At 41.3% G+C, this 27,634-nt stretch overlaps 1 protein-coding gene across 1 annotated transcript in view; it reads right to left on the minus strand.

Annotated features, from left to right (window-relative positions):
• Positions 1-27,634, minus strand: part of SRRM3 (serine/arginine repetitive matrix 3) — a 114,851-nt gene that overhangs the window by 24,159 nt on the left and 63,058 nt on the right. Inside the window, exons 7-11 of the mRNA XM_058164202.1 lie at positions 25,632-25,667; positions 24,468-24,518; positions 10,377-10,481; positions 9,159-9,336; positions 7,839-7,841 (exon numbers count right to left, since the gene is read on the minus strand). Of these exons, the coding sequence (XP_058020185.1) occupies positions 7,839-7,841; positions 9,159-9,336; positions 10,377-10,481; positions 24,468-24,518; positions 25,632-25,667 (373 nt within the window). The remainder of the gene's footprint in view (positions 1-7,838; positions 7,842-9,158; positions 9,337-10,376; positions 10,482-24,467; positions 24,519-25,631; positions 25,668-27,634) is intronic.

Below are 27,634 nucleotides of genomic sequence, written 5' to 3' on the forward strand. Positions count from 1 at the left end.
TCCTTTCCTTGAAAAAAAACTCCAAAGTGGGTAATGAGATATTTGAAGGGTCTCTTCCATCTTTTGTTTTTTTTAAATAAACTCGTAAACCAAACTTGTTTATGATGTTCAGTGGTCTAAAACTACTCCAATAAACAGCAGGAATAATGCTTCTATTTTCTAAAATGTGCTGCCATAGATATGTCAGGCTTATTAAAATTAAAGAAAGACACCTTTCCCTACTTTTTCAGAGTTGTAGAAATATGGGGAAAGGGATTGGAACTTTTAAAATTGTAACATAGTTTGCATGCATCTATGAAAAAGAAAAATATCCTCTAACTAATCCCAACAGAAAAACTGGATAATGATTTGAAAACTGGAATATTGGGAAAGGATTAGAAAGCCTTTAGCAAGCTTGTCAGGATATGAAAAGAATCTCTTTCCCTTGGGCTCTGTAAATTTCAACCATTTGAATTATATTCCATTGGCAAAAACACGTATATCATGTTTCAAAGTCAGTTGCAGAGTTGGCTGTAAGATGGGCAGCTATATGAATGTTTTAAATCAATCAATCAATAAGCTCAAAATGGCCTCTTAAATGGCAGCGGTTGCAAAAGGACATGTCTAAACGTTGCCCTTTGCTTTTGGGTTGCTGGAGCTAAGGAGCGCTACTGGTTAACATCAGGGGGCTGGTCAATGGCAATCCTGCTGAGGGGGGTTCAGCCTGGGCTCAGCTGGTGGTCAATCTACCTTTTCCAAGCATGCCCAACTAAATCTCAAGAGAGTTAGCAATCCTTCTAAAATGTATATACCTACCAGTGAGGCACGCTATGGAGGCTTCAGCATGAACAAGAAAACAAAAGGAAATCAGTATATATATGTCATTCTGAAAAGTTAGCATTTCCACCACCAAACTAGCACCACCATGAGCTCAGGCAACTTTAACTCTTTAACTCCTTCAAATTGTTAAGTACATACTGGAATTGGGGTGGTGATTGTGAAAACCATCTGATTCAGGCCAGAAAGGGCAGGAAGTACAGAGGTGATATAGTTGTTCTCTACCTACAAAGTATGCACCTTGACTTTTTTGGTGCCAGTATTACATCAAATAATATTTTTTCTATGATGGATTTTTTTTGTATTCTGCTCCAGCAGGATTACATTTGTCAAATAATGATGGAAAAACCAATCAAGAAGTGGTGAGCTGATTGTTCTTTCTGTTCCATATCTAATTATTCTAATATGAGTTAATTAACTAGACAATTGTGGTAATATATCCATCCCTTCCAAGCCCTGTTTCATTATTCAGGGCTTTGTCCTCAAATCAGTTTTGTGCTCAGTTGTGATATTTCTGGATTTTCTCTGACATGCATGGGGGATCTCAATACTGCAAGCAGTTCCAATCTTTCTGTGCTTCTTAACTTGAGTTGAAGTGCTGTTTTGATAGATTGCAAAATGTTTTATGCTTGGTTGATTAAAAGAGCTTATTAAAAGGTTGTGTTTGTGTGTTTATGAAAGTGTGCATTAAAACAGAGGACAATCATTGGAGAAATGGTCTCCGTATCAGTGACCTATCTTGCAGGAACCTCTAACAATCTTTTGCTTTCTGGACATTTCTTGATGCAAGTCAGATTTGCTTCATTACAAATGTCCCCTGCAATAAACAGCGTAAGATGGAAAAGCAAGGAAGGTCTGATTTGAACCAGGAAAATAGGAGGCTTATAAGCATGCACTAAATGGAGCAAATTAATTTATCCCCAGAAAAATAATTGGAAGCATAGTGGAGTATGAAACTCAAAATCCATTGGGATATGTGCATTTTTTGGCCAATTCAATTGTTTAGGTGTTTCATGTTAGGTCAATTAACTGCAGAAAGTCAATATCAGAAACAGATCTTGAAATCTACCACATAGCTCAAGCTTTCTGGCATTCAGTATTTTCTAGGATTAAGATTTGGGTGATAATGGTATTTGCTTTACTGTGCAGCAGATGCTTAATTTCTGCTGCTGCTTCCCAAAATGTGAACCATGACAGGCAAGCAAATGTTTGCCAGCCTTGAAAAACTTGGGAAGAACCTTATAGGATTACTGCTTTTTTTATTTTTTATTTTTTTATTACTTACTTGAGGATAAGGAACTGAGAAATTCTTGTTCAGGTTTCAGAACACAAGGGGCAAAAGGGTGTAGCAAAGAGGATGGAGGATTATGCTTTGCAGTAGGTCGAGGACCAATCCCACCAGTTGCCTTACCTTAATCTTTCCCAATCCAGTACCCTCCAGATATGTTGAGCTTCCACCAAAGCTAAATCCAGAGGACATTAGGTTGGGGAAGGCTGCTTTAGCCCTAAACAAAGCTAAGGAGGAGAAAAACCTGAGTATACAAAAGGATGTCCAAGTAAACTTTGCAGGAAAAGAAAAATGGATATAATTTTATGTAACCTTTGAGGTAATTGGCTATGGAAAGGTCCAAATAAATCCAAATCCTTATTGATTATGGACCTTTATAATGTGTTATTTTGCTGAATGAGAAGAGTTTAAAGTCCAGAGAAAAACACCTGATTTAGATCAAGTACTTTTAGAGCTGGCTATCCTTTCTGCTATTTTCAAGGCTATTTTTAAAAACTTTGTATGTTTTAGAACTAATCATGTCCCTTTTCTTAAGATAATTCAAAATATATGGGACAAAGTGGAGAGGAGTTGAGGAAGGAGGGATGAATCCCCAGACTGGCCACATAGGAATAAGTGGAAGAGCAAATCATCAGAGAAGCTGCTTTCCGATACTGTTTGACAAGAAACAAAAAGGCATCTGAAGGCTTATTTTGTTGTAAATATTCCTGAAAGTTGCATCAGAGTCAGATCTAGTCAATGGAGTCACTCCAAAATAGTGTTATTGTAGTCATAGACTGACATTTATCTTATTCTTCTAGTTTTTAACTTCTTTTAACTTTCCATGAAATGATGTCCTATGAAATATAGCCCACTTGGAACCTCATCAGGAGCCACCATTTTAAATACAAATAAATGTTTGTAGCAAACTAAAACTCTATACAGTCAGTCCTCATTTAGCAACTACCTTATTTAACAACCATCTGCAGATATGATGGTGACAAAAAAGTAACTTTATGACCAATCCTCACATTTACAACCTTCCCAGTCTGTAGAACAAAGGAAAGCAGAAGTAATATACTCATGATTTCGCTTAGTGACTATTTCAATAGTTGTTGCCAATTGTGGTCACTAAACAAGGACTACCTGTATTGTAATTCATGATCAAACCCTGTCTAGGCGATATTTTAAGATTATTAAGGTTGTTAAAATTATTCTTGCTTCCCTTGAAACTGATGCTTTGGTGTAAATAGAAACCTTTATGTTTCTGAATTGTATAGTATACAAAGTTGTGTATACTATTATAGTAATCACAAAGTTGTGATTGCTACTGTATATTTACTGTATATATTCAGTAACCACTAAATCAGTATATAAGTACAATGATGAGGATTCTATGGATAGTCCCTCTATTTAAAGATTCTTTAATGGGAATCATTAAATGACTTATGTTTAATCAGCCATATTAAAAATCATACTTAAACCACACAGAGGAAATCAAATCAGCTGACATAATTATACCATTTATGAAAACAAACACAAGATCGAAGAGCTGAAAACACACAGAAATGCATTCTAACAATATAACATTTTTTAAAAAAAGAAAAAGAAAAGAAAGAAAAAACACGGGGAAAAAGAAAAGCATGATTTTGTAGCTGTTTTAAAAAAAATACAATGAAAATTGTACAGAGCCACCAAAAAGAGACAAGCGTAAGGAGAGAGAAAGAAGGAGAGAAAGAATGAAAGAGAGATACAGAGAGAGAAAGAAATAGAAAGACAGAAAAATAACATTTAATCAAACTACGGTGCTTTTCAACAGGCTGATCTGTAGAAGTGAACGTGCGGAGGGAGAAAAATACCTACCTTCTGTTTGATCAGGAATGCAATAATAAAAAAAGAAACAATAATCTCCACATTTGGAGGGCAGAATGGGAAAAAGACAATGACTCTTTAGTAATGCACTTCAGACCCCTTTGCTTTGCTCTGAGTTTTCTTTTGACTCAGCTTTTCTTTTTCTTTTTGATCCATCAAGGTAAACATATTTTTTGCTATCTATGTATCGGCACCTTTACCAATTGTCTAAATAGCACAGCCATTGGGAAATAAAATTTTAAAAAGTTACTATGTAACATTTAAAAATTTTAAAGGAAACAAAAAGTCCCAACAGCATGCAAGAAAAGCAGCAGATGAAAGCAGATTTAAGGTTTTCTTTGTAATAGGGAATAGGCCAAAAGTGATTTCCCTCAAAAGATGGAGGCATTATATAAGGTGACCATGAGGGAAAGATATAAAGGGAGTGGTGGGGAGGGAGGGAGGGAGGGAGGGAGGCGCAATAAGAAATGGGAGGGCAGTGTATGGGCCGAAAGAAAGAGCTGTAAAGGAAGCCCACTAGTGTGAAAAGTTGACATGAACATTGAAAGGGTTTCTTTATAAGGGAAGTCAACATCTGAGCCCTGAGTCCTTCGGGAGAAGGGCGGTCTAGAAATCTAATTAATAAATAAAATCTCTTTGAGTTTAATAGAGTTTTAGTCCTATATCTACCTCTCCAGTTGTTTTAATTGGTTTTCCAGAGAGAATTGGATGATTTGGGGATAGGTGAACAGCAACACTGCTGATTGTATTTTATAAGTTGAAAACCTTCCAAAGATATCAGCTCAGACAAGTTTATCCAAGGATGGATAAAGGATGGCACTTGTGTCATAATACTGGGGTGCAGTAGTTTTCCTCACCTACCTCCACCCTTTTCTACCTATGGCTACAGTCCTCCCCAACTCCTATTCTCCAGTAGCTGGTGTTTGAAAACATACTAATGTAGAGGTAGTAATTCAGGGCACAGGCAGCTTGCAATCTTTAATGGTGTGTTGTATGTTACCTTTTATAAGGTGGATGGAGCAGGATAAAGAGAGGGCTGGGCAGAACAAAAACTAAGTTTAATTTTGCTTAGTATTACCTTAATAAAAATTAAATTCAACATTGTTAATATGATTGTTTGGAATATCGGTGTATGCTTCTCTGGTTTAGAGGCAAAGAGTTCCTAATTTCTGTGTCTCAAAAACCAGAAATCAGGATAGACAATCTTATAATTAGCCTAATGACCAGGTGAAGGAAAATAATTCAGATTCTGAATTTTCCTGATAAGTTTATTGAAATATATTTGGATTCAAAAGTTTTTGATTTTATTCTAACTTTTTAAAATCTGCCTTTTATCTTAAAAGAATCTCTGGAACAGCTTAACAGGTCTTTCCACTTGGCAAAAGCTAAAATTTAAGGAATGTTTAATTGAACTTATTTTTTAACAATGTATATAAATGTCTTCCCTTTTAAACATGAAATCTAAGAGACCAAAATGTTTAAGAGTCATAAATAAGTACAGAAAGATATCTGTGCATTTCTTAATTGGCTGGAGGGTTCTACAGTAACACACATACATGTGTATACACACACACATATATATATTTCTAGATTCATATAGCTAATTATATATCATCTTCAGGCTGGTGCTTTCGGCTTCATGAAAGCACCAGCCTGAAGATGACGAATGAGACTTCATCGAAACGTTGCCAAGACATTTCCAATTTTACACGGGAGAAAACCCGAACAACCAAAGACCTACATATATATATATATATATCTCCAAATGACAATAGAGAAAAAAGAAAAAGCGAACAGTTTGCATTTCTACACATTACAAAGTGGAAGAAATCAGAATGAAATAAAGGCCCCTCTAGCCCCCTTTCCTGTTTATAATACCACATTTCAAATTGGGGGCTAAAGAAAAGCACAGTTTCAGATAAAAAATAAGACTTTTAGAAAGTAATTGGTCATTGATGTTTAAAACAGGAAAATGTGAAGCAGGACAGGAAGGGCTTTATTTTGGAATCTTTAAAGCTAGTTTTTTTAAAAATCAATTTTAAATAAATATTTCTCAAATTTCAGAGATGTGAAGCATATTAATAGATTGCATATTAGGATTTAAGCCACTTTCACTAACTTGGATTCATCCAGCTATTATTGGTTATTTCTTCTGAAATTAAGCCATTATCTTGGATCTCTGCATTAATAGTGAATTGATTGCCCAATCATAGCTGATATTGGAGAAAAAAATTATCTGATCTAATGAAACTGATGCTGGAATAGGGATTCAGGCAGATAGTAAAATCATGTGGCCTCTACTGAGGTTTCCAAAGCCCCTTTTGTTCTCTAATTGATCCATATCTCAGGGCATACAAGTCACATTATGCTTTAAAGCATTGTTCTAAAAGCAAAGAGCATAAAATTGAAATGAGTAATGCAATAAATACAGTACTGTGTGTTTATGTGTACATGCACATAAGCTTTGTACATGGAAAGAAGAAAAATAAAAATGATAAGAATAACAACAAGCAGATGTTGTTTTGAGACACAAAATGGGGGTAAGGCTTATGACCAAGAAAAAAGAATGGGTAAGCTAAACAGAAATAGACAGCCCTATTCAATTCTCTGTGAAGATGACTTGCAGGGGCTTGCTTTAATAAATCATTAACAATTGGGAAGATCAGGAGCTCTGTTTTTAGGTAATGGATTCCATGCTGGAGCATGATGCACCAGTTGTTGTGATCAGCCCAAAGCCTGAACACCCCTCAGCCAGAAATGAGGTCTCAGTACATATGGCTCAATACAGCTAAATGCCTCTTGAAGAGACAGGCAACAGAAAATTGTGTAATGCCTGACTCTGTCCCTAAGGTCAGAGTCTCAGCTTCTTCAAATAGACCAGTAGTGCCATCCAATGCAACAATGTCATTAGCCAGAGTTGGGTCAAAACAAGTTGCAAGTAAGAGATTGACAATGAATAAGGAGCTTTTCATCCGGAATCATTTGATCTAAGACTGAGGGGACACATATATTCACCTTCATTTGTAAGACATTTAAGGTCAACTGAGCTAAGACTTCTTCCAAGTGCTCACTGTCATTCTGAAAATGACTGCCAGATCACTTCAATACTGGATCACTTCAGTAATCAATCACTCATTGAGTTCTGCCATGAAACTCATTGGGTGATTCTGGGCCTGTTACTGCCTCCCAATCTAATTTATATCAAAGGCTTCATGAGAATATAATATGTTTGCATGTATGTTAACTATATCTTCTGTCATGAGATTCTTGGCAGAAAGCAAAAGCTGGGAATCTTTTGGGAATCCTTGACCACTGGTCATATTGGATAGGGCTGGTGGGATTGGAATTCAATAATAGTTGAAAGGCTACAGATTTCCTATTCCTGCAACAGATTATTTTCTTTCCCCCCAGAATGACAGATATGTTACAATATAAAGAATGAACAACCAGAAATACTACTAATAGAGACAAAAAGTAGTCTGCCAAATGAGATCTTTATATTTATTCATATTATTTTAAGTGATTTGTATATTCTCTTTCCATTACATATTTCCAATTTATTACTTATTTCCAACTATGTTTGGGTTGGGTTTGGATGATATTCTTATGATAGTATAGGAGAAGGAGTAGCAGAATTTGGGGGTGGAATTAAAAGAGATCAGCGTAGAATCCTTACATAATCACAAGTGAACTAAGTCCAACCTCCTTTGAATTTCATTGACCTGAGAAGATTAATGTCAGGGGCAAAAGATTAGGTCCACTTCTGCAGGTTAATGACTGAAATTAAGTTATTTGAATTTGAGATTAGGTCCAGGTATGAAGATCCAATTAAACTGATTTATTGCTAACCACACTAATGCACAAGAATCTTTTCAATTAACACCTGCTTGGAGTTAGATACGAGTCAATGGAATTCAAGGGAAGTTCAGCTTAGTTCACTTGTGGCTAGGTAGGGATTCTAAGCTTATCCTCCTTTTAACTCCACCCCCAGATTCTGGCACTCTTGTTCCTTCAGAAAGGCCCACCAACAAACAAGCAACTGTCCCAGGAAGCTGTGGGTGAAAATGCCATGAAGAATTCTTTCTGTCATTGACTTTTTAGAAAGGAGGGTATATGATCAAGAATGAATCATCTTCCTATTCACAGTACAAATGACCATATTCCTTATTTTTCCCAGTGACAATTCTTTAGTTTTTAATTTATTATTATTACTATTAAAATGTCACAATAGTGACAAGAACCACTGCCCTGTCACTAGAGCTTTTGATTAACACCCAGCTATGTTTGACATCAAAATAACAAGGCAATGTGAACAATATCTTCAAAATAGGAAGGTGCCTTATACACTTCATTGAATTCAGCATTATCTGTTCTAAATGGACTTTCTTTCTCATCCTTCCACCCTCCAAAGATGGTGAATGACAACTCCCTGTTTTTGGCCACTTAGCAATGAAATTTTATGAGTTGTAATTCAATACATTTAGAGGTTACAGAAGGATGGTCTGTGGTTGCTAGGAATTTCTAGGAATTGAAATCCACGTATCTTCAAGTGGCCAAGTTTGAGAAATACTGATCTATACTTAGTGGCTTTTGAGGGGTTCAAGCAGTTAGAGACTGCCTCTGGGGATCTCCTGTAAACAAAGAATATGCTCTGTCCCACTGATTTAAGGAACGTTCCTATCCTTGAAGGGGCTTGTGGATAAAAGTTAACAATCTCTACAATTGCCAGAAATCATGAACAGGCCATGAAAGAGGGTGATAAAGGTGTGTGTGCATCTTGTGTGTGTATTTGGGTGCACAAGAGAAAGAGAAAGAAAGAAAAATGGGATTTAGAATGTTTTGCACTTGCAACACCCAGCTTTTTGAACTGAAAAGATTTGCCAGCAAACTTTTCCCCTCATTCCTAATCTTAACTAAAAACCTGAGAAACGGCTCATTTCTCCCCATGGTTTCAATTTTTTGCCCCTTCATATTGCACAGGTATATGAAGTTGCTTGGATGTAGATTGCTGGATTGTAATTGTCATACAGAATAATGGTTATGGGGAATCTCACTCTGAATCAACAGAGCCTTTGCCATCCATCATATCCTGAGCAAAGTGTCCAAAAGAGAGCAAGGGAGGAGTGAAAGGAGGGGACAAGGCTGTTTTGGAAAGGAGGAATAGGTGAGGATCAAATCATGGTAAAAACAGAAGCATCCATACCTCCTGTTTCTTCTCCGACAGGGTGCCATGGCTATGGCGGCCATTCTGGGCACTGCCCTTGTGCCCATTTTGATGAGGCGTGGCTGATCGGCTGTGGCCAGTGCAAGAGGAGGATGGGCTGTGGCTGGATCTGTGGCTGCTGGCCCTTTGACCATCCTCTCTGTATTTTGGGCTCAATCTGTAGACAAAAGGGAAGGCAGAGGAACTGTCTATCCTTGTAAGTCATACTGAAGGCAGATAGCAGAAGGGAAGGCTGCTGTTTATCACAACAGGTCAGGGATGCAAAATGTGGCATTTATGGTTGGGCTGTGATTTCCCTTTTTCCTCTGAACACAAATCTGTGAGGGGAGGGGTTTGAGAGTTTGGGATTTTAAAAAAATCAACTGCATTAATCTTATTTTGGAGTTTATGCTTTTTATATATTACCTTTCTCAGCTGATGGAAAGCCTTGCTGCTTTGTTGCTCTGATTAAAATCAGAGTTACAAGCCACTCCACAGATAGCCAAAAGGGAGGGGAAAAGAATATTTGGAAGAGTCTGCATGCAGCCTGGGTCTTCCACTGCCTACCCCTGAATTAGAGGAAGTCTACTTGTGGAAAAGCTATACAGAAAATAGAACATTATTGTCCTTACCATGGTATTTAAGGCCAGTTTCCCCAGTCTAATGTCTTCCTTATATGGGAATTACTGCATTAGGTATTATCTTCAGTCACATTAAAAAGATTTGAATCCTGTGTTCTCTCTCTCTTATTTGCTGACATACTTCTTACCAAATAATGTTAATACTATAACTCAGTACTTTAACTGAACAGCAGCCATATTTTAATTCAATGTTGCAAAAGGGTTTGTGTCAAATTTCATTTCCAGTTACTTAGAGATATGTGTTCTTGTACAGATGTAGTTAAAGTTAGGAAGAATTTTCAGGGGCTGCCTTGAATAAAATGAATTCTATTTAGTTGCATTCCTCTTACATGCTCCTGCCCTTTAAAAGAAAACTGGGAAAAAAACCTGACTCATTGAGCAGACGCCGGACCATAGCAATTTGTAAACCTACTGGAATGTTGAGTTTTTGTAATCCTTGCTACCATTTTTAGTTTTTATTGTGCACCACTTTGAATTACTTGAAGATCAGGCAGCCTTAGAAATTGACTAAATGAAATCGTAAATAATATTGCATCTCCACTAAAAATGTGCCAGATTAGACTCAACCACAGCTTACCTGCCTGTGGATTTGCAGTCACTGTATTCCGAGGAAAGGGAAAGGCTCCGAGAACTATAGCTGCTGTGTCTGTGGGAGCGACGAGGAGACAGTTCACTGTGAGATCTGTAAGAAGGCAGTGAGAAGCTGGAGCATAAGGTAGCTAAGCAGAAAACAGTGATCGGATACTCTCTCATGGGATTAGCAGGGTTGCACTCGAAATTATGGATTGTTCTGCCCCTCAAGTGCTGCTGGCTAACTCTCTGGTTTTCACTGCAGTGGTGGGAAAGGAGGAAGGGAAGAAAAGAAGAGGATGACCAGCAGCAAGGATTCAATGACAATGCTGATGGGTGCAAAGACTCGAATGACCAGGTTAAGGATAGACTGTCATTGATAAAATCCAGTTATGCTGTGCTAGGAGTCAAAAACAGCTTGGTTGCATATAATTAACCAATGAATCAAACGATCAATCAATCAATCAAACCTGCCCTGTCAAGTGCTGCTGTTGATCTCGTTGTCCTATTGCAGGGAAAGGCAAGCTGTTTAAAATTGGAAGTCACCGGGCAATCTCATTTTATGGTCAAAATATTGCAAGAGTTCTTAGCACTCTCACTCTAAAATTTCATCTGATCTTATAGGAATGTCTCTCAGATACTGAGAGATTTGGCAGGTGTGCAAGATTCAGACTGTTTTTCATTATTTTTTTGTCTTTATTCATTTCAATCTGAGGATTTTCTGGATATTAACTGGGGTGCTCCAATGCCAATTCTTATCAACTTGCTGTTTTCACAGACATTTTAATGGAAAATATTTAACTACTTGTAATGAAACTCTTATGAAAATATGGATCTTTAAATGTTGGAACAGAAAAGAAGGTACAAAGAAAACACAATATTCAACAGCAAAACCTACAAAGACGTTGGACTTTTATTCAGAGGCTTCTGAATAAGAACAGAGGGTAAAAAAATGCAGTGTCAGATTCTCTTCAAGGTCCTCAGCTAGCCAGAAAGCAGAATTTTCCCAAGCTACCAGTATTTTTTTAAAAAAATCAGTTTTGCCCTTGCTTCTTCTGGAGACTTTGCTGCACTATCAGTGATCCTTCTTGTCACCCTTAGAAGCTATGTTTTCCTTTAAGTCTGTACCATTTAGACTACCAAAGCATTTTTCTGTTTATGGGGTTGGCAACCAAGAGAATCTGTTGCAGCCCCAGTAGCTATTCTCTAAAACAGTCTTTCTCAATCTCAGCAACTTTAAGATGTGTTGACTTCACCTCTTAAAATTCCCTGGAGCTAAAGGACCTGTTCTTCAAGCTCCACTGAGTACAGTGTTCTCAGAGTAGAATGTTTGAAGATGTTCATTTTCCTGCAGATTCCAGAGTTCCCCCTGGAACGTTTGCATCTTTCCCCCTTATTAGTAACAAAGGAAACTCAATTAAGAAAAATAGCTTGAGGTAACTATGAGTAGTAAAGGGTTTTCCTCCCCCCCTATTTTTTTTTAAATTTGCATTTATATCCCGCCCTTCTCCGAAGACTCAGGGCAGCTTACACTATGTCAAGCAATAGTCTTCATCCATTTGTATATTATATACAAAGTCAACTTATTGCCCCCAACAATCTGGGTCCTCATTTTACCTACCTTATAAAGGATGGAAGGCTGAGTCAACCTTGGGCCTGGTGGGATTTGAACCTGCAGTAATTGCAAGCAGCTGCTGTTAATAACAGACTGCATTAGTCTGTTGAGCCACCAGAGGCCCTTGTACTGCATGTGTTTCCCCATCCACACCCAGCAAAATTATCATTCAAGAAGAATTTCAGTACTTCTGTGTGCAAATGCAGCATAAATACACAGGCTAGTCATAAAGTTATTTTTTTCATCACTGTAATAACTGAACAGTTGTTAAAACAAGGCAGTCATTAAATGACAAGTACCTGTAAAAACCAGTGAGAGGCTGTGGAGGTGGCTGCTGGTTACCAAATTAAACTGGGTTTGCAGAATCCAGTGAACCATGAATTATCTAAACTTGATGGGTTCAAACAGTAAGCTAAGTAACACAAAAAGGAACCTAACCAAAATGTGTAACTGATCTGATTAAGAGTCTTTCAAGAACCCAGCCTGAGTCTATTTTGAAAAAATGGTTGTCTTGATGCAGCCCATTATCTTGTAAACAAGGTTTTTGTTTTGCCTTTATCTTACAAAACTTCTTCCCTCTGGCAATTCAGCAGGTCTCTACCCTTTTAGCCTTTGGCGTTTTACCCAGACCTGGCTCTTTACCCAGGCTCTGGGATAGAATAAAATAAATAGAATGAAATGTTGGAGCTGGCTGTGCAGCTTCCCAAAGGGATGATTATAGCACCAGGGTTTTGTTTTGTTTTATGGGTGTGTTTTATAGATATTGGGTTTTACTGCTGTTGTGAACCGCCTGGACTTGTTTAACATGGGCAAGCATACAAATCTTTTAAATAAGAGCTCTCTACATGCTTCCCAGGTTGTAAATCTGAAATTATTTCTGATATGGAGCGTTGGTCATACCTGATATGATCCTTCTCGTTGAGTGGAGGCAGCATCCAGGAATGGGTTGTCCTCGTCTGCTATCCAATAGGACTGAGTCTGTCAAAGCTGTGAGGACACGCCTACACCAATGGTCTCCAGCTTTTGGCGAAGGAATAGAGACAAACTCGATGTCTCTTGGTCAGAAATGCAACCCCCCCCCCCCAGTGGACTGAGGGCCAGCCTGTCACTAGGGTGGGGCTGGATGCTGCCTCCACTCAATGAGAAGGATTGTATCTGGTAGGACCAACGCTCCTTCTCCCTTGTAGTGGAGGCAGCATCCAGGAATGGGACATACCAAAGCGGTCATGTCCTTATGGATGGGCTGCAGCTTGGTCCGAGGTCCCCTCATCTGCATGCATTCTTTGTAGGACCCGCCTACCAAAAGCAGCCTCTGCCGAGGCATAGCTGTCTAATTTATAGTGCTTGATAAAGAGGGACGGTGAGGACCAAGTAGCCACACGGCAAACCTCTTCCAGAGAGGCTTGCATTGCCCATGCCGCACTTGTGGCCGCACTAATCATGGAGTGTGCCGTAATATTCTTGGGCAATGGAAGGTCCTGTATCTCATAAGATCTGGCAATACACGCCCAAATCCAGTGGCCCAGGGTCGATGGAGTGACCTTAGCCCCTAAGGTGGCGGGCTAAAAGGATACAAAGGGTGACTCTGTCCTCCTAAAGGAGGAAGTCCATTTAATATAAATCCAGAGTGCTCGACTCACATTCAACATGTGCCACTTCCTTTCCAGTCCCACTGGCTTGGGACAGAAATCAGGTAGAATAAGTTCCTGGACCCTGTGGAACCACGTATTTACTTTCAGTATGAATGAAGGGTCCAAACGTAAAACCACCCGGTTAGGATGGAAAATGCAAAGTCTAGCCTGATGGAAAGAGCCGCCAACTCCGATATTCACCTAGCTGGTGTGATGGCCACCAGGAATGCCACCTTGCAGGTCAGGAAGCACAATGTGGCCTCCCTCAATGGTTCAAATGGGGCCTCAGTCAGTGCCTGCAATACCTTTGTGAGATCCCAGGTAGGATAATGGTGAACCACTGGAGGCTGCAGGTTTGTTGCACTTCTGATGAACCTGCGGATGGCTGGGTGTTGAGCCAGAGACTCCAACCCCCCCACAAGTAAGGACCAATAACAAGGCAGCCACCTGGTGTTGGATTGTGTTGGGTGAGAGACCCATGTCAAGCCCTGCCTGAAGAAATTCCAGTATCTGGGGCATGGACACCGTTGTTGGGTTCAAGCGTGACCTGGAGCACCAGGAGCAAAAGGCCTTCCAGGTGGCATCATATATTCTGTTTGTGGAAGGCCTCCTGGAGCCTTGTATGGTGGCAATTATCTTGGAGGCGTAATTGTCTCAGCTCAGAGAGCTCCACTCAATGAGAAGGATTGTATCTGGTAGGACCAACGCTCCTTCTCCCTTGTAGTGGAGGCAGCATCCAGGAATGGGACATACCAAAGCGGTCATGTCCTTATGGATGGGCTGCAGCTTGGTCCGAGGTCCCCTCATCTGCATGCACTCTTTGTAGGACCCGCCTACCAAAAGCAGCCTCTGCCGAGGCATAGCTGTCCAATTTATAGTGCTTGATAAAGAGGGACGGTGAGGACCAAGTCAGAAATGCAACCAGAGAGGCTTGCATTGCCCATGCCGCACTTGTGGCCGCACTAATCATGGAGTGTGCCGTAATATTCTTGGGCAATGGAAGGTCCTGTATCTCATAAGATCTGGCAATACACGCCCAAATCCAGTGGCCCAGGGTCGATGGAGTGACCTTAGCCCCTAAGGTGGCGGGCTAAAAGGATACAAAGGGTGACTCTGTCCTCCTAAAGGAGGAAGTCCATTTAATATAAATCCAGAGTGCTCGACTCACATTCAACATGTGCCACTTCCTTTCCAGTCCCACTGGCTTGGGACAGAAATCAGGTAGAATAAGTTCCTGGACCCTGTGGAACCACGTATTTACTTTCAGTATGAATGAAGGGTCCAAACGTAAAACCACCCGGTTAGGATGGAAAATGCAAAGTCTAGCCTGATGGAAAGAGCCGCCAACTCCGATATTCACCTAGCTGGTGTGATGGCCACCAGGAATGCCACCTTGCAGGTCAGGAAGCACAATGTGGCCTCCCTCAATGGTTCAAATGGGGCCTCAGTCAGTGCCTGCAATACCTTTGTGAGATCCCAGGTAGGATAATGGTGAACCACTGGAGGCTGCAGGTTTGTTGCACTTCTGATGAACCTGCGGATGGCTGGGTGTTGAGCCAGAGACTCCAACCCCCCCACAAGTAAGGACCAATAACAAGGCAGCCACCTGGTGTTGGATTGTGTTGGGTGAGAGACCCATGTCAAGCCCTGCCTGAAGAAAATCCAGTATCTGGGGGACGGACACCAAAGTCAGGTCCAAGCATGACCTCAAGCACCAGGAACAAAAGGCCTTCCAGGTGGAACCATAGATTCTGTTTGTGGAAGGCCTCCTGGAAGCTTGAATGGTGGCAATTACCTTGGAGGAGTAATTGTCCTGGCTCAGAGTGCTCCACTCAAATGCCAGGTAGTCAACTGGAGCCACTGAGGGTCGAGGTGGACCAATGCCCCCTAGCTGAGGGAGACTCTGTCTGGCAGTATCCTCCAAGGGCTGGCCACCAAAAGGTGACTACGTCAGCAAACCAAGGCCAGGAGTAGGATCTCTGCCCGTTCTGTCAGAATTTTCCACACTACCCTCGGAATGAGGGGAAGAGGGGGAAATACATACAGGAACTCTTGCGGCCAGGTGCTGAGAAGTGCATCGAACCCTTCCGCCCCCGGAACCGCAAACCATGCAAAAAACCTCATCATCTGGGCATTGTCGGGAGTAGAGAAGAGATCCACAGCAAGCCGTCCGAAGTGCTCCGTCAGCTCCTGAATAAAGTTGGGTGCATGTGCCACTCTGTATGATCAATCGTGGCCCTGCTGAGCCAAACTGCCTGCACATTGGAGTCCCTGCAATGTGCTTTGCCCACAGGGACAAATGGAGCCCAAGACATAGTCTCTCAGCTTCTTTCATGAGGGACCTGGATTGCATACTCCCCACCTGTTAATAAGTGCCTTAGTGGCCACATTATCTGTCCAAATCAGCATGTGTCTACCGGCCATAATGTTCTGGAACTGCTGGAGAGCCAGATGGACTGCTCTGAGTTCCAGCCAGTTTATATTGTGGACCACTGGCTCTGGGGCACCTTAGTTTGGAGATGCACTCCCCAGCCAAAAAGGCTGGCATCTGTTGTAACTATTAGTGACCCTGGATCCTTGAAAACACAACCTCTAGCAAGTACCTTGGAATCCACCATAAGAGGGAATAGACTACGTCCTGTGTAAGCCTAACCTTGGGTAATAAAGTGGTTCTGCCTGCCCTCTGATAAGGGAGAAGGAACCATTGGAGTGCCCTGGCGTGTAAATGTGCCCAAGGCACAATTGAAATGCAGGACACCATCTTCCCCAGGAGCTGCGAAAGCATTGACAGGGGCACTTGTGGGTCCCTCCAGACCTGGCACACCAGTTCTTTGATACTTGCCTGTCGCTCCTGAGATAGAAACACCCTGCACACCATGGTATCTATCTCTGCTCCCAAGTGCAGCAACCAGGTAGTCAGAGTCAAGTGACTCTTGCTGGTATTAATTGAAAACCCGTGCTCCTGAAGCATCTGAATGGTGACTCCTAAATCCCTATGCGCCTGAGATTCAGAGGTAGACTGAATCAGGATATCATTCAGATAGCATGGGACGCACATAAGAAGAGCCCGGAGGTGTACTGCCAAGGCAGCCAACAATTTAGTAAATGCCCTGGGTGCTGATGATAGGCCAAAGAGCAAGGCCCTGTACTGATAATGCTGGCCTGCATAATAGAAGCAGAGATGCTGTCTATGGCCCAAAAAAATGGGGACATGAAAATAAGCTTGGTGAGATCAATAGAAGTGAGGAAGTCAGCCTCTCTGACGCTGTTCAAAATGGACTGAAGTGAATGCATCTTGAACCGTTTGTAGACTATGAGGTGGTTCAGTCGGGGTAGATCCAGAATTGCCTTGTTCAGCCCGTCTCTCCTCTGGCTGGAGGCCATCCTCAGGGGCATCTGTCATGACTGATGGAGCAGCCAATGTCACCACTGGCCCATCCACCACTGGCACCTGAAGTGTGTTTGACAAGCCCAGCGAAGGCTGTCTGGCCAGGAGTTAATCCCTCATCCTCTGAGAGTTCCAGTTCTCTAGCCATGTCCTCCTGTGAATGAGAATGATTGGAAGACACTGGGGAATAAAGTCCCTGTGAGGGCAAAAAGTCCCCTGAAACCTGGGCCAACAGAGGTATATCAAGCGGCAAGGAACAGACTGATCTGATTGAAGCTGCTCTGTGGCTGCGCTGTAAGCCAATAGCGATGCCTGTCTCTATGGCCACAGATATTAAGACATCCATGCCAGTCGAAACCTAGCTATCTAGCCCTTCACCTGAGCAGAGTCCCACTGCAGTCGGGTTAAATGTCACTTCTACAGGTGAGCCTCTGTGCCTGAGAGGCTGTTGCCATGCAGTTGAGGCAGAAAACGGATCTGGGAGGGAGCCATACTTATCCTCCCTGTTGCTGGGCAGGCTGATGGTTAAAGGTTGCTCAGCAGCGCCATCTGGTGATAGGGACTGGGGAGGCTGGCTGTCAGAAGCCTGAGGCAGAGCCAACTGTGTCTCTATATTATGGCAGGAAGAAACTGTCTCAAAGGCCTGAGGAAGTCCTCTGTCTGTCCATTCTAGTGCTCTGGCCACCTCATGATCAATCGTCTTCTAGCGTCTTGCCTTGTCCCTCTCAGCCACTTTTGAGGGCTTAGTGATTTTCCTAAATCTTTTGGAGAGCTTGGCCGCCACCCTCCTACTCGCAGACCTCGATCCCAAGGCTTCTGTGGCTCTGTCTCCCTTCCTGACAGCTTCTGAGGCGGCCATTGACAAAGCGGCTTCCCCGCTGAAGTTGGGCACCACACCATTTTGAGGTTGCCGCCAAACAGCTGAGTAGAAAAAAAGGACTTGCTGCCAAAAGCGGTGGCCTGCAGCTTCTCACAAGCTTGCTCACAAGTGAGCAGAGGCTCGGGGATTGTGCCTACGATCTGTGGTGGTGTTTACTGGCGGCTTCCAAGTATGCCCGCAATCGGGCAGGGACTCCTCAATTACGGAACGGAATTGACGGCGGCGGCTATCTCTTGACAGTTCAGGCTTACCTGACAGCCAGGCCACTCGTCGGCAAGAAGCAGGGCGCAAAGCTTCCCACCGAGCTGGAATGCATTGGAGCCTCGATAAAGTTCCAAAGCCTCTGGGGTCAGCACTGCGAGTTATGCTCAATTGGGCTGCCCAGTCAGAATCACACTCCAGTGATCTGACTCGCCACTGTGCGGCCCTCAGCGGGCTTGAGCTAAAAGCTCTTCATGCTGGAATAGTTGGTGGCACAGCAGTCTAGTTGGTGATATAGTTGCCACAGTATGATGAAATGTTTTGTAGTAGAAAAGGCATTCAGGAATTAGTTGACCTAAGCAAAAAACCATATCTGTCTTTAGCTATGACTGAGTCAAAAAGCTGGAGACTGTTGGTGTAGGCGTATCCTCGCAGCTTTGACAGACTCAGTCCTATTGGCTAGCAGATGAGGACAATCCATTCCTGGATGTTGCCTCCACTACAACAAAGAATTATAGGTTTCTACTATAAATAAAGGGAGAAAAGACAAGCATTTGCTAGACACAGGATCAAAAGACAATGTCAATGCCTAAGATGCATTGCCTATTCTGATTTAAAAACTTTCCCATGGGGGTATTGTGGGGGAGAGTAAATCAGATTCAACTCTCTGGAAGAAAAAGCAAAATGTTCAAAATGTTCTCTCCATTCCCAATTCAATTTTAATTTCCTTCAACCCCACAAATTTATCAACAGTCTTTATCTCAGTTATTCAGAAGTTATTACTTTAATCAGGGATAAGGCAATCTGGAGTTCATGTCGGTGCTTTTCAGGACTCCTGCTCTGCTTGATCTTTTAAAAGAGAAATGGAGAATTATTGTTGCAGATAATCCAGTTTTTCCCAACTTGCTCATTGCAAATGTATTAGGACTGTAATTTCCAATTTTCCTAGAAGCTTGTTGTTCTTCTGTTCATACATTTAAATTGTTTTAACATTGTTTTCACTTTCCAGAGTTGCAGTGAACAGGTGGCCTTATACATTTAATAAATTAATAATCCCATGCTAGCAAATGAATTCTGAAACATACTGAATTAGGAAAGACTGATGATAAGTCATCTGGGAAAGCCAAGGGAAATCATCAAAACCATAAAAAAGAGAAAGTTAGAATATTTTGGACATGTGATGTGAAACCCGGAAAAATACGTCATACTTCACTTAATCCTCCAAGGAAAGATTGAAGACAAACAGGGTCCAGGCTGAAGAAGAACATCATGGCTTCAAAATCTAAGGGACTGGTTTGGACAAAACTCAACAGCACTTTTTTGTGTGATTGTTGATAAAAATAGGATCACCAACATGATTGCTAATGTCTGATGACGGATATGGCACAAGAAGATGATTCTATAAGTAATTTGGCAACTGTCTGGGCAAGTTCCAGCAGTTTTCTTGGTAAGGTTCTTCTTTGCCTTCTTCTTCCTCGGGCTGAGGATGACTGGTCCAATGTCACTCATCTGGTTTCATGCCTAAGGCAGGATTAAAGCTCATGGTTTCCCACTTTCTAGCCTGATGTCATAACCACTACCCCAAGCTGGCTCTCCTTTCAGTTATGTAAACAATCCACAGGAATTCCCTTGTGGCCAAACTATGATGAATTTAGGCCTGGCCAACAAGCAAGTGCCCCAGATTTTTTTTAAAAAAATTTTCTTATTTGCATTTTTTAAAATTTGAATTTATATCCCGCCCTTCTCTGAAGACTCAGGGCGGCTTACACTATATTAGCAATAGTCTTCATCCTATTTGTATATTTATATACAAAGTCAACTTATTGCCCCCAACAATCTGGGTCCTCATTTTACCTACCTTATAAAGGATGGAAGGCTGAGTCAACCTTGGGCCTGGTGGGACTAGAATCTGCAGTAATTGCAAGCAGCTGTGTTAATAACAGACTGTCTTAGCAGTCTGAGCCACAGAGGCCCAAATTAATCACCTTCTCTCCAGTGGTGGGATTCAAGTAATTTAACAACTGGTTCTCTACCCTAATGATTTCTTCCAACAACCAGTTCATCAAACTGCTCGGAAAATTAACAACCGGTTCTCCCGAAGTGGTGCAAACTGGCTGAATCCCACCACTGCTTCTCTGCCCCGCCATATAAAATCAAGTGATATAATATATTCCACCTTCTGATGAATTCCTCCCTCTTAGATCTACTTCATATATCACTGCTGGTGGAATATAACACATATCTCAGGTAGATACTCTGCCAACTTTAGAAAGATGCTTTCTAAAGCAATAGTTTGAAGCAGAGACTGAAATGCTTAGAAGGAGACTTTTCAGCATTTTCTTGCCCTGCTCCATTTGTTGATCTCACTCCCTTTTGTGATCTGGCAACTTCCATTAAACTCTATTCCAGTATCAATATCAGCATTGCTACATCTACTTATGCTGTGTTCTTGGAGCCAACACAGGCAACAAACTAATAGGAAGAAAAAGAAACTACTGATGAATTAAAATTGTTTAAATCAGAGGTTTATAAAAAAAATATTAAAGTTACCAGTACATGATTTTAAAGGCTGTCTTAAAAGAAGCATTTCCTCCTTTCTGATATATAGGAAAGAGTGCCACTTCTTGGATGAAGTACTTTCCTTAAATCACAGACAATGCCTCTTCTTAAGTGTGGCATTTCCACTTCCTTCTTCTTTCCACAGGAAGGAATGTTTTTATTAAATGGAAATAAAGCACCTGCTTTATATTACACTTAACACCCAGGTCAGTGCTGGGTTACAAAATTTTTTACTACCAGCTCTGTGGGTGTGGCTTGGTAGGCATGGCATGACTTAGTGGGTGTGGCTTGGTGGGATGGCTGGGAAAGGATACTGTAAAATCTCCATTCCCACCCCACTCCAGGGAAAGGATACTGTAAAATCTCCATTCCCTCCCCACTCCTGGGGAAAGATTACTGCAAAATCCCATTTCCTCCCAATCAGCTGGGACTTGGGAAGCAGAGAATAGATAGGGGCGGGGCCAGTCGTAGGTGGTATTTATCGGTTCTCATAAATCAAATAGCCATCACTCAACCACACTTCAATCAAAACATCCAACCATCCATCAATCAAGGCATCCATCCATCCGTTCAATCAACTGTCGATTAACCAGCCAACCTCCAACTACCCGTACAAAACCTCCAACCATCCAATGATCAACCACTCATTGCCCAACCAACCTCCCTCCAACCAACTATCAATCAAAACTAGATATGCGCGCCCCTTACCTCTTCAACACCTAACACTGCAGGTCTTAAATGTAACTTAATAAATGCAAGAAGTATTGTAAACAAATAGCCTGAATTTATCCTCTTGTTAAACAATGGTACATTTGATATCATATTTGTTTGTGAAACATGGCTGAACTCATCCCTCCCTGACTCCATTATTTCAAACAAAGAGTATCAAGTTTTTCGATCAGATCGTGAAAACCGCAGAAGTGGTGGAGTAGCTATCTTTTACAAAAAATCACTGAACCTAAAAAATATTCAAGTTGCACATAAACTTTCTCTTCCTGAAACTATTGTATGTGACCTGTCCCTTAACACCACACTTCGATTCTTACTATGCTACAGAGCCCCTGACTACGACATCACTCATGCAAATATGTTAACCAAACTGCTAACGTGGGCTACCTCTTGCCCATATCCTCTCATCTTCCTGGGTGACCTAAATCTACCTTTTATTAACTGGATAACAAATGAATGTACAACTGAACCAATCCATATTACACTATACAACGCTGTTACAAACCTAGGTCTTTAACAACTAGTAACTAACAATACAAGACTCAACAACTGCCTTGACCTCATATTTTGCAATAACACAAACTCAATTTATGGACTACAAATAAAAGAACTCTTTTCCAACAGCGACCACTGCATGATAGACTTTTGTCTCAATATACGCCCTCACATAAATTGTCATAACAATAGTACTCCTAACTACAATTTCAAAAAAGCCAACTATGATCTTATAAACAACGACCTCTCATCTCTTGACTGGCAAAATCTGTTCTCAACCTGTATCACTGCCGATGACCACTATAAAGTTTTCCTACTTGAAATCAATAGAATCATTAAACTATACATACCACAAATCACCACCAAAATCAAAAAAAGCAAATTACCCATATCAATAAAAAAACTTCAATCCAAAAAAAAAATCCCTCTGGAGAAGAAACAAAAAGGTCTATGTAGCTAATTTCAAAAACCGCTACAGAAATATTTGCAACCAAATAAAAACTGAATGCACCATTTACCACACCAAACAAGAAGAATACCTTCTGTGCACAAATTCCAATCGTGCTTTTTATAATTTTGTAAACAATAAACTTAAAGAATCGAGATCCATCCCACCACTAAAAGAATCTAACGGCAAAGAATGTAATGATGAAACAATTAAAGCAAACCTCTTTAACACATTCTTTGGCTCAGTCTTTGTTAACAGTGATGGCTCAAATCTGACATTCCCCAGTCGTACCAGCAATGAGTACAACGAATTAACACATATAGACTTCACAGAAGATAATGTTGAAAAAGCTCTTCACAAACTGAAACCATCTTTATCTATTGGGCCTGATGGACTATGTGCATACTTCTTAAAAAAACTTTCCACTAATATAGCAGAACTCCTAAGCATAACCTTTGATAAAGATTTCACGACTGGTTCCCTTCCCAAACTTTGGTCTCTAGCAACAGTCATCCCTATCTTCAAAAAAGGAGATCCCAGCCTAGTTGAAAATTACAGACCAATCTCTCTATGCTGCGTCACCTGCAAAGTAATGGAATCTATCATCAACCAATCCATTACCCTCCACCTAGAAACAAACAACCTAATCTCTAATAAACAATTTGGTTTCAGAAAAAAATTATCATGTTACTTACAACTTCTCCACTGCAAAAACATATGGACTACTAATTTTGATCAAGGCAAAGCAATAGATGCAATCTACATAAACTTCTGCAAAGCTTTTGACTCAGTAGTACATGATAAATTTTTCCTAAAACTAAAAACCTACACCATTTAAGGACCTCTTCACAATTGGATAACTGCTGTCCTGTCAAACAGACAACAAGTGGTCAAAATTGGCAATGCTCTATCAAATCCTGTTCCTGTTAAGAGTGGCGTTCCTCAAGGCAGCGTTCTTGGACCAACACTCTTCATACTTTACATAAATGATCTCTGTGACCATATCTCAAGTTATTGTGTTCTCTTTGCTGACAATGTCAAACTATTTAACACCACCAACAAATCACCAACAAACTATTTAACACCACTACCCTTCAAAAAGACCTTGACTTTATATCCGATTGGGCTAAAACTTGGCAACTCCAAATCTCAACCAGCAAATGCTCAGTCTTACACATTGGAAAAAAGAACCAAAATACTAAGTACAAGCTTGATGGACATTATCTTACAGATGACCCCCCACCCTGTTAAAGACCTTGGAGTTTTCATATCAAATGATCTAAGTGCCAAAGCCCACTGCAACTACATAGCAAAAAAGGCTCTAAGAGTTGTAAACCTAATTTTGCGTAGCTTCTTTTCCAAAAACTCTACACTACTAACCAGAGCATACAAAACATTTTCTAGACCTATTCTTGAATACAACTCACCTGTCTGGAACCCATACCACATTTCTGACATCAACACAATTGAACGTGTCCAGAAATATTTTACAAGAAGAGTTCTCTGCTCCTCTGAAAACAACAAATACCTTATACCACCAGACTTGAAATCCTGGGTTTAGAAAACTAAGAACTCCACCGACTCCAACAAGACCTGTGCTTAACACATAGAATCATCTATTGCAATGTCCTTCCTGTTGAAGACTACTTCAGATTCAATCGCAATAATACAAGAGCAAACAATAGATTTAAACTTAATGTTAACCGCTTCAATCTTGATTGCAGAAAATATGACTTCTGCAACAGAGTTATTAACACTTGGAACACACTACCTGACTCTGTGGTCTCTTCTCAAAATCCCAAAAGCTTTAACCAAAAACTGTCTATTATTGACCTCACCCCATTCCTAAGAGGACTATAAGGGGCGTGCATAAGAGCACAAAAGTGCCTACCGTTCCTGTCCTATTGTTTCTTTTCATTTATCAAATTAATATAGTTATTGCATAATTTTGCTCATATATATGCTTATATGATATGTAGTTATTTTATGTTGATGCTTGTGTATATTGTTGTGACAAAAAAAAAACAACTAGTCAGAACTTGCTGAAACCCACCTCTGACCCAGATGCATTTTATAGATGCCAACATCTACCCTACCTGCTTTCTAGGTCCAGAAATTCATAAGCATTACAGACTGAGAACTGAAAGCTCACCTTTTTCTATCTTTATTTTTTTCTTTCCTTTTGCTCTTGGGACTTCTGGACCTACAAGAGAGCAGAAAACAAAATATTCAGGAGAAGGAGAAAGAAAGAAGAGAGAGCATGGCTGGAGTAAAACAAACAGAAGGAACAGCCACTTGGTTGGGCCTACTGAGTAATTTGTAAATCTCATCCCCTGGCATCTCCTTTTTCTTCATTTATCAAATGCCCCCCTGTCTCCCCTCCCCCAATTTATTTTTATCCTAATCCCAACCCTTATGAAACCTTACTTCTCTTTGCTCTGCATATGCAAACCTTTTATGTTGCTAAAATGAATGGGGATGTGGGCAGTGTCAGAGAAGGCTGTGTGGGCACAATATGTGATATGCAATTCTTATAGTTAGGTTGCTGTGGAGCTACTACTCTGGATTTTTTATTGGGATATCAAGATCAGATTTCTTGATGAGTTGCTATAACATCACCAAGCTTTTGAATTTTGAATCTTTCACTCAAGATGGTAGATGACCTACAGCTAGTGGTGTGCTAGCGCTGGCTTGTACCTGTTCACGAGAGCCAATTATCAAATTTTGGGGAATTTTGCAAGCTGGCTGAAAGTAGAGCTGAGCTATGATACCTAGTGAACCGCAGCATAGCCACAGACATGGAGCTGGCAGAATTGGTTGTCATATATTTATCAGCACAGCACTGCTTACAACTCTAAAGCTATCTTTGCTATAGTCCCTAGCCCATTTCAAAGCAATCTGTATGAATATGCCAGGCTATATTAAGCCCATCACAGGAAAAAGGGTCAAATAATTAAATTTAAATTAATATTGTCCTCAAACTGCAAGGCAATTTATTATCAATCTTGCTAACTCTAAAGCAGACATAGTACCTACTCTACCTTTGCTAAATTCAAAAGCTAAACAGGATTAGAGCTGGTCAGCATTTGAACAGGAGACCAGCACAAAACTGGAAAAGCCTCCCAGAGGAAGGCACTGAGCAATCTTCCTGGAGTTATTGCCAAGAATACATGGTTCTTCCATTTAATCATCAGGAATCAGGCTTGATTAGGGCTAGAGTTAACATCTATGAACAAAGAAAGGAAAGGGGTGCTAGCCCTGGAGTGCAAAGCTGTGAAAACAAGGAGGGGGAGAAAGCTATACCGAGCGCCCTCACCTGTGCTTCCTCTTCTTATGAGATCCAGATCCAGACCTGACAGGCAACCAACCAGAGGAAAACAAAGGGGAGGGAAAGGGAGAGGGATACATTGTTTGAAACGGAGGATTAATAGCACAACCAAATATTAACTGGAATGTTTAAAGATTTTTTTCTCTACACTATATTCCATCGTATGACAATATTGTATGACAAAGACGGAAGTGTAAGTGTGGCAACATTGACTCTTAATGACTGAAATTTCTCCAGGAAGCTTTAGCCTTCACTCAGAAGGGTGTACCGTTTGATTGTGTTATATAACTATTTCTCAGAGAGAAAGAGAGAAGAAAGGAGAGAGGGAGGGATCTTTGGCTATCTTGTAATATTTTACCCTTTTTTCCTTATATTGTGAAATAACTATTTTAAAAAAAAATAGGGTGGTCATTTGTCTATGGAGATTCTCAGTCATTCATGTCATGGTTGTCCCAAAAGCACTTTTTCAAAAGGCAAGTGGACTTTGTTTTTTTCCTTGAAGACATTTCACTTCTCATCCAAGAAGTTCCTTCAATTCTGAAGCTTCTGAAGAACCTCTTGGATGAGAAGCAAAACATCTTCAAAACAAAAATAAAAACCCAAAACAAAGTCCAATTGCCTTTGAAAAAGCACCTTTGGGAGATTGGTCATTTGTTTCCTAATATTACCAGCCCTTCAATCTATTCCTACCTTCCCTAATCTAGTGTTTTCTGTGTAAATTAATGCATCTTCTAAAGATACTGTCCCAAACTGTTAGGGAAGGCTCCCATAAGGAACTTTTCTGAGTTTTTGGGATCAGTGGTTCCTTTAGCTCAGGGGTGTCCAAACTTTTTTGAGTGAGGGCCAAATACAGAAAAATAAGCAAAGGCCCGGGCCACCCGGGGGGGGGGGAATGGGCGTGGCTTATTTTGGGGTGTGGCTTGGTGGTCATGTGACTGGTGGGCGTGGCTAACTGCTCATGTGACTGAGTGGATGTGGCTATGGGCATAGAAACTACTCAGAGGGCTAAAAAAAGTAATTTTTGACCAGTCCTCACACTTATGACCATCCTCACATTTATGCCCATTGCAGCATTTTTAACAACCATATCACTCATTTCACAACTGCTTCTCTTCACCACGGTTACAAGATAGGGTGCAAAATGTAAAGATAGTTGTACGTGTGAGGACCAGTCAAAAGTGTGAGAACCTGTCAGAAATCACTTTTTTCAGCCGTCTGGGTAGTCCCTATGCACAGTTTAGGCTTAAGTATACTATATGTGTGTGAGTTATATATATGTGCATGTGTATCTCTATGTTTGTGTACGTGTGTGTTTGTGTTATGTTGATTTTTAATGTAATATTTTTAAATATAATTATTCAGAAAGGCATGCGGCTGGACAACAAACAGTATATAAGCCTAGTAAATTCATGTGTGGCCCGGGCCACACACAAGAGGTGACATATTGACACATGATTACTGTGTATTTCTAACTCACCTATAATGTGAAGAACATTGCTCTCAGTGGGAGCAGTGATGCTGTCCTTTGGATTGAAGGCGAACTCGGCCTCGGGATGCTCCGGGGACAGAAACGCCGCAAAAGAGCGACGGCTCAGCTGCCCCCAAGGGGAAGGGAGGACCCCGGAGAAGAGCCTGACGCTTCGCCGCAGCCACGCACCTGATCGGCCTCCCAAGGAGCTACGGCCGGGGTGCCCGTCAACGAGCTCAGCTCCCACAGCCAGCCCGGCCTCGCATTAGCCGGGGCCCCTTTCCAGCAGCTGGTGGGCAGCGGGGGCGTGCGGGGCGTGGCCGGGGCCTCCAAAAGCAGTAGGGCCGCCCGGACCTTGAGTCCGCGGCTGGCGTCCTCCGGCCCTTGAAGCAGCAGCGGGGGCGGCGGCCTCCCGTGGCCCTTCGTCTCTAGGCGGAGAGCAGGTGGCAGTCAGTGGCTCCCAGGTGGCGATCCCCTCAGCCTCTTCCCCCCCACTCCCCGCCTCCCGCCTGACTCACCAGCC

Source organism: Ahaetulla prasina, chromosome 1 (genome assembly GCF_028640845.1).
Source record: "Ahaetulla prasina isolate Xishuangbanna chromosome 1, ASM2864084v1, whole genome shotgun sequence".
NCBI lineage: Eukaryota > Metazoa > Chordata > Lepidosauria > Squamata > Colubridae > Ahaetulla > Ahaetulla prasina.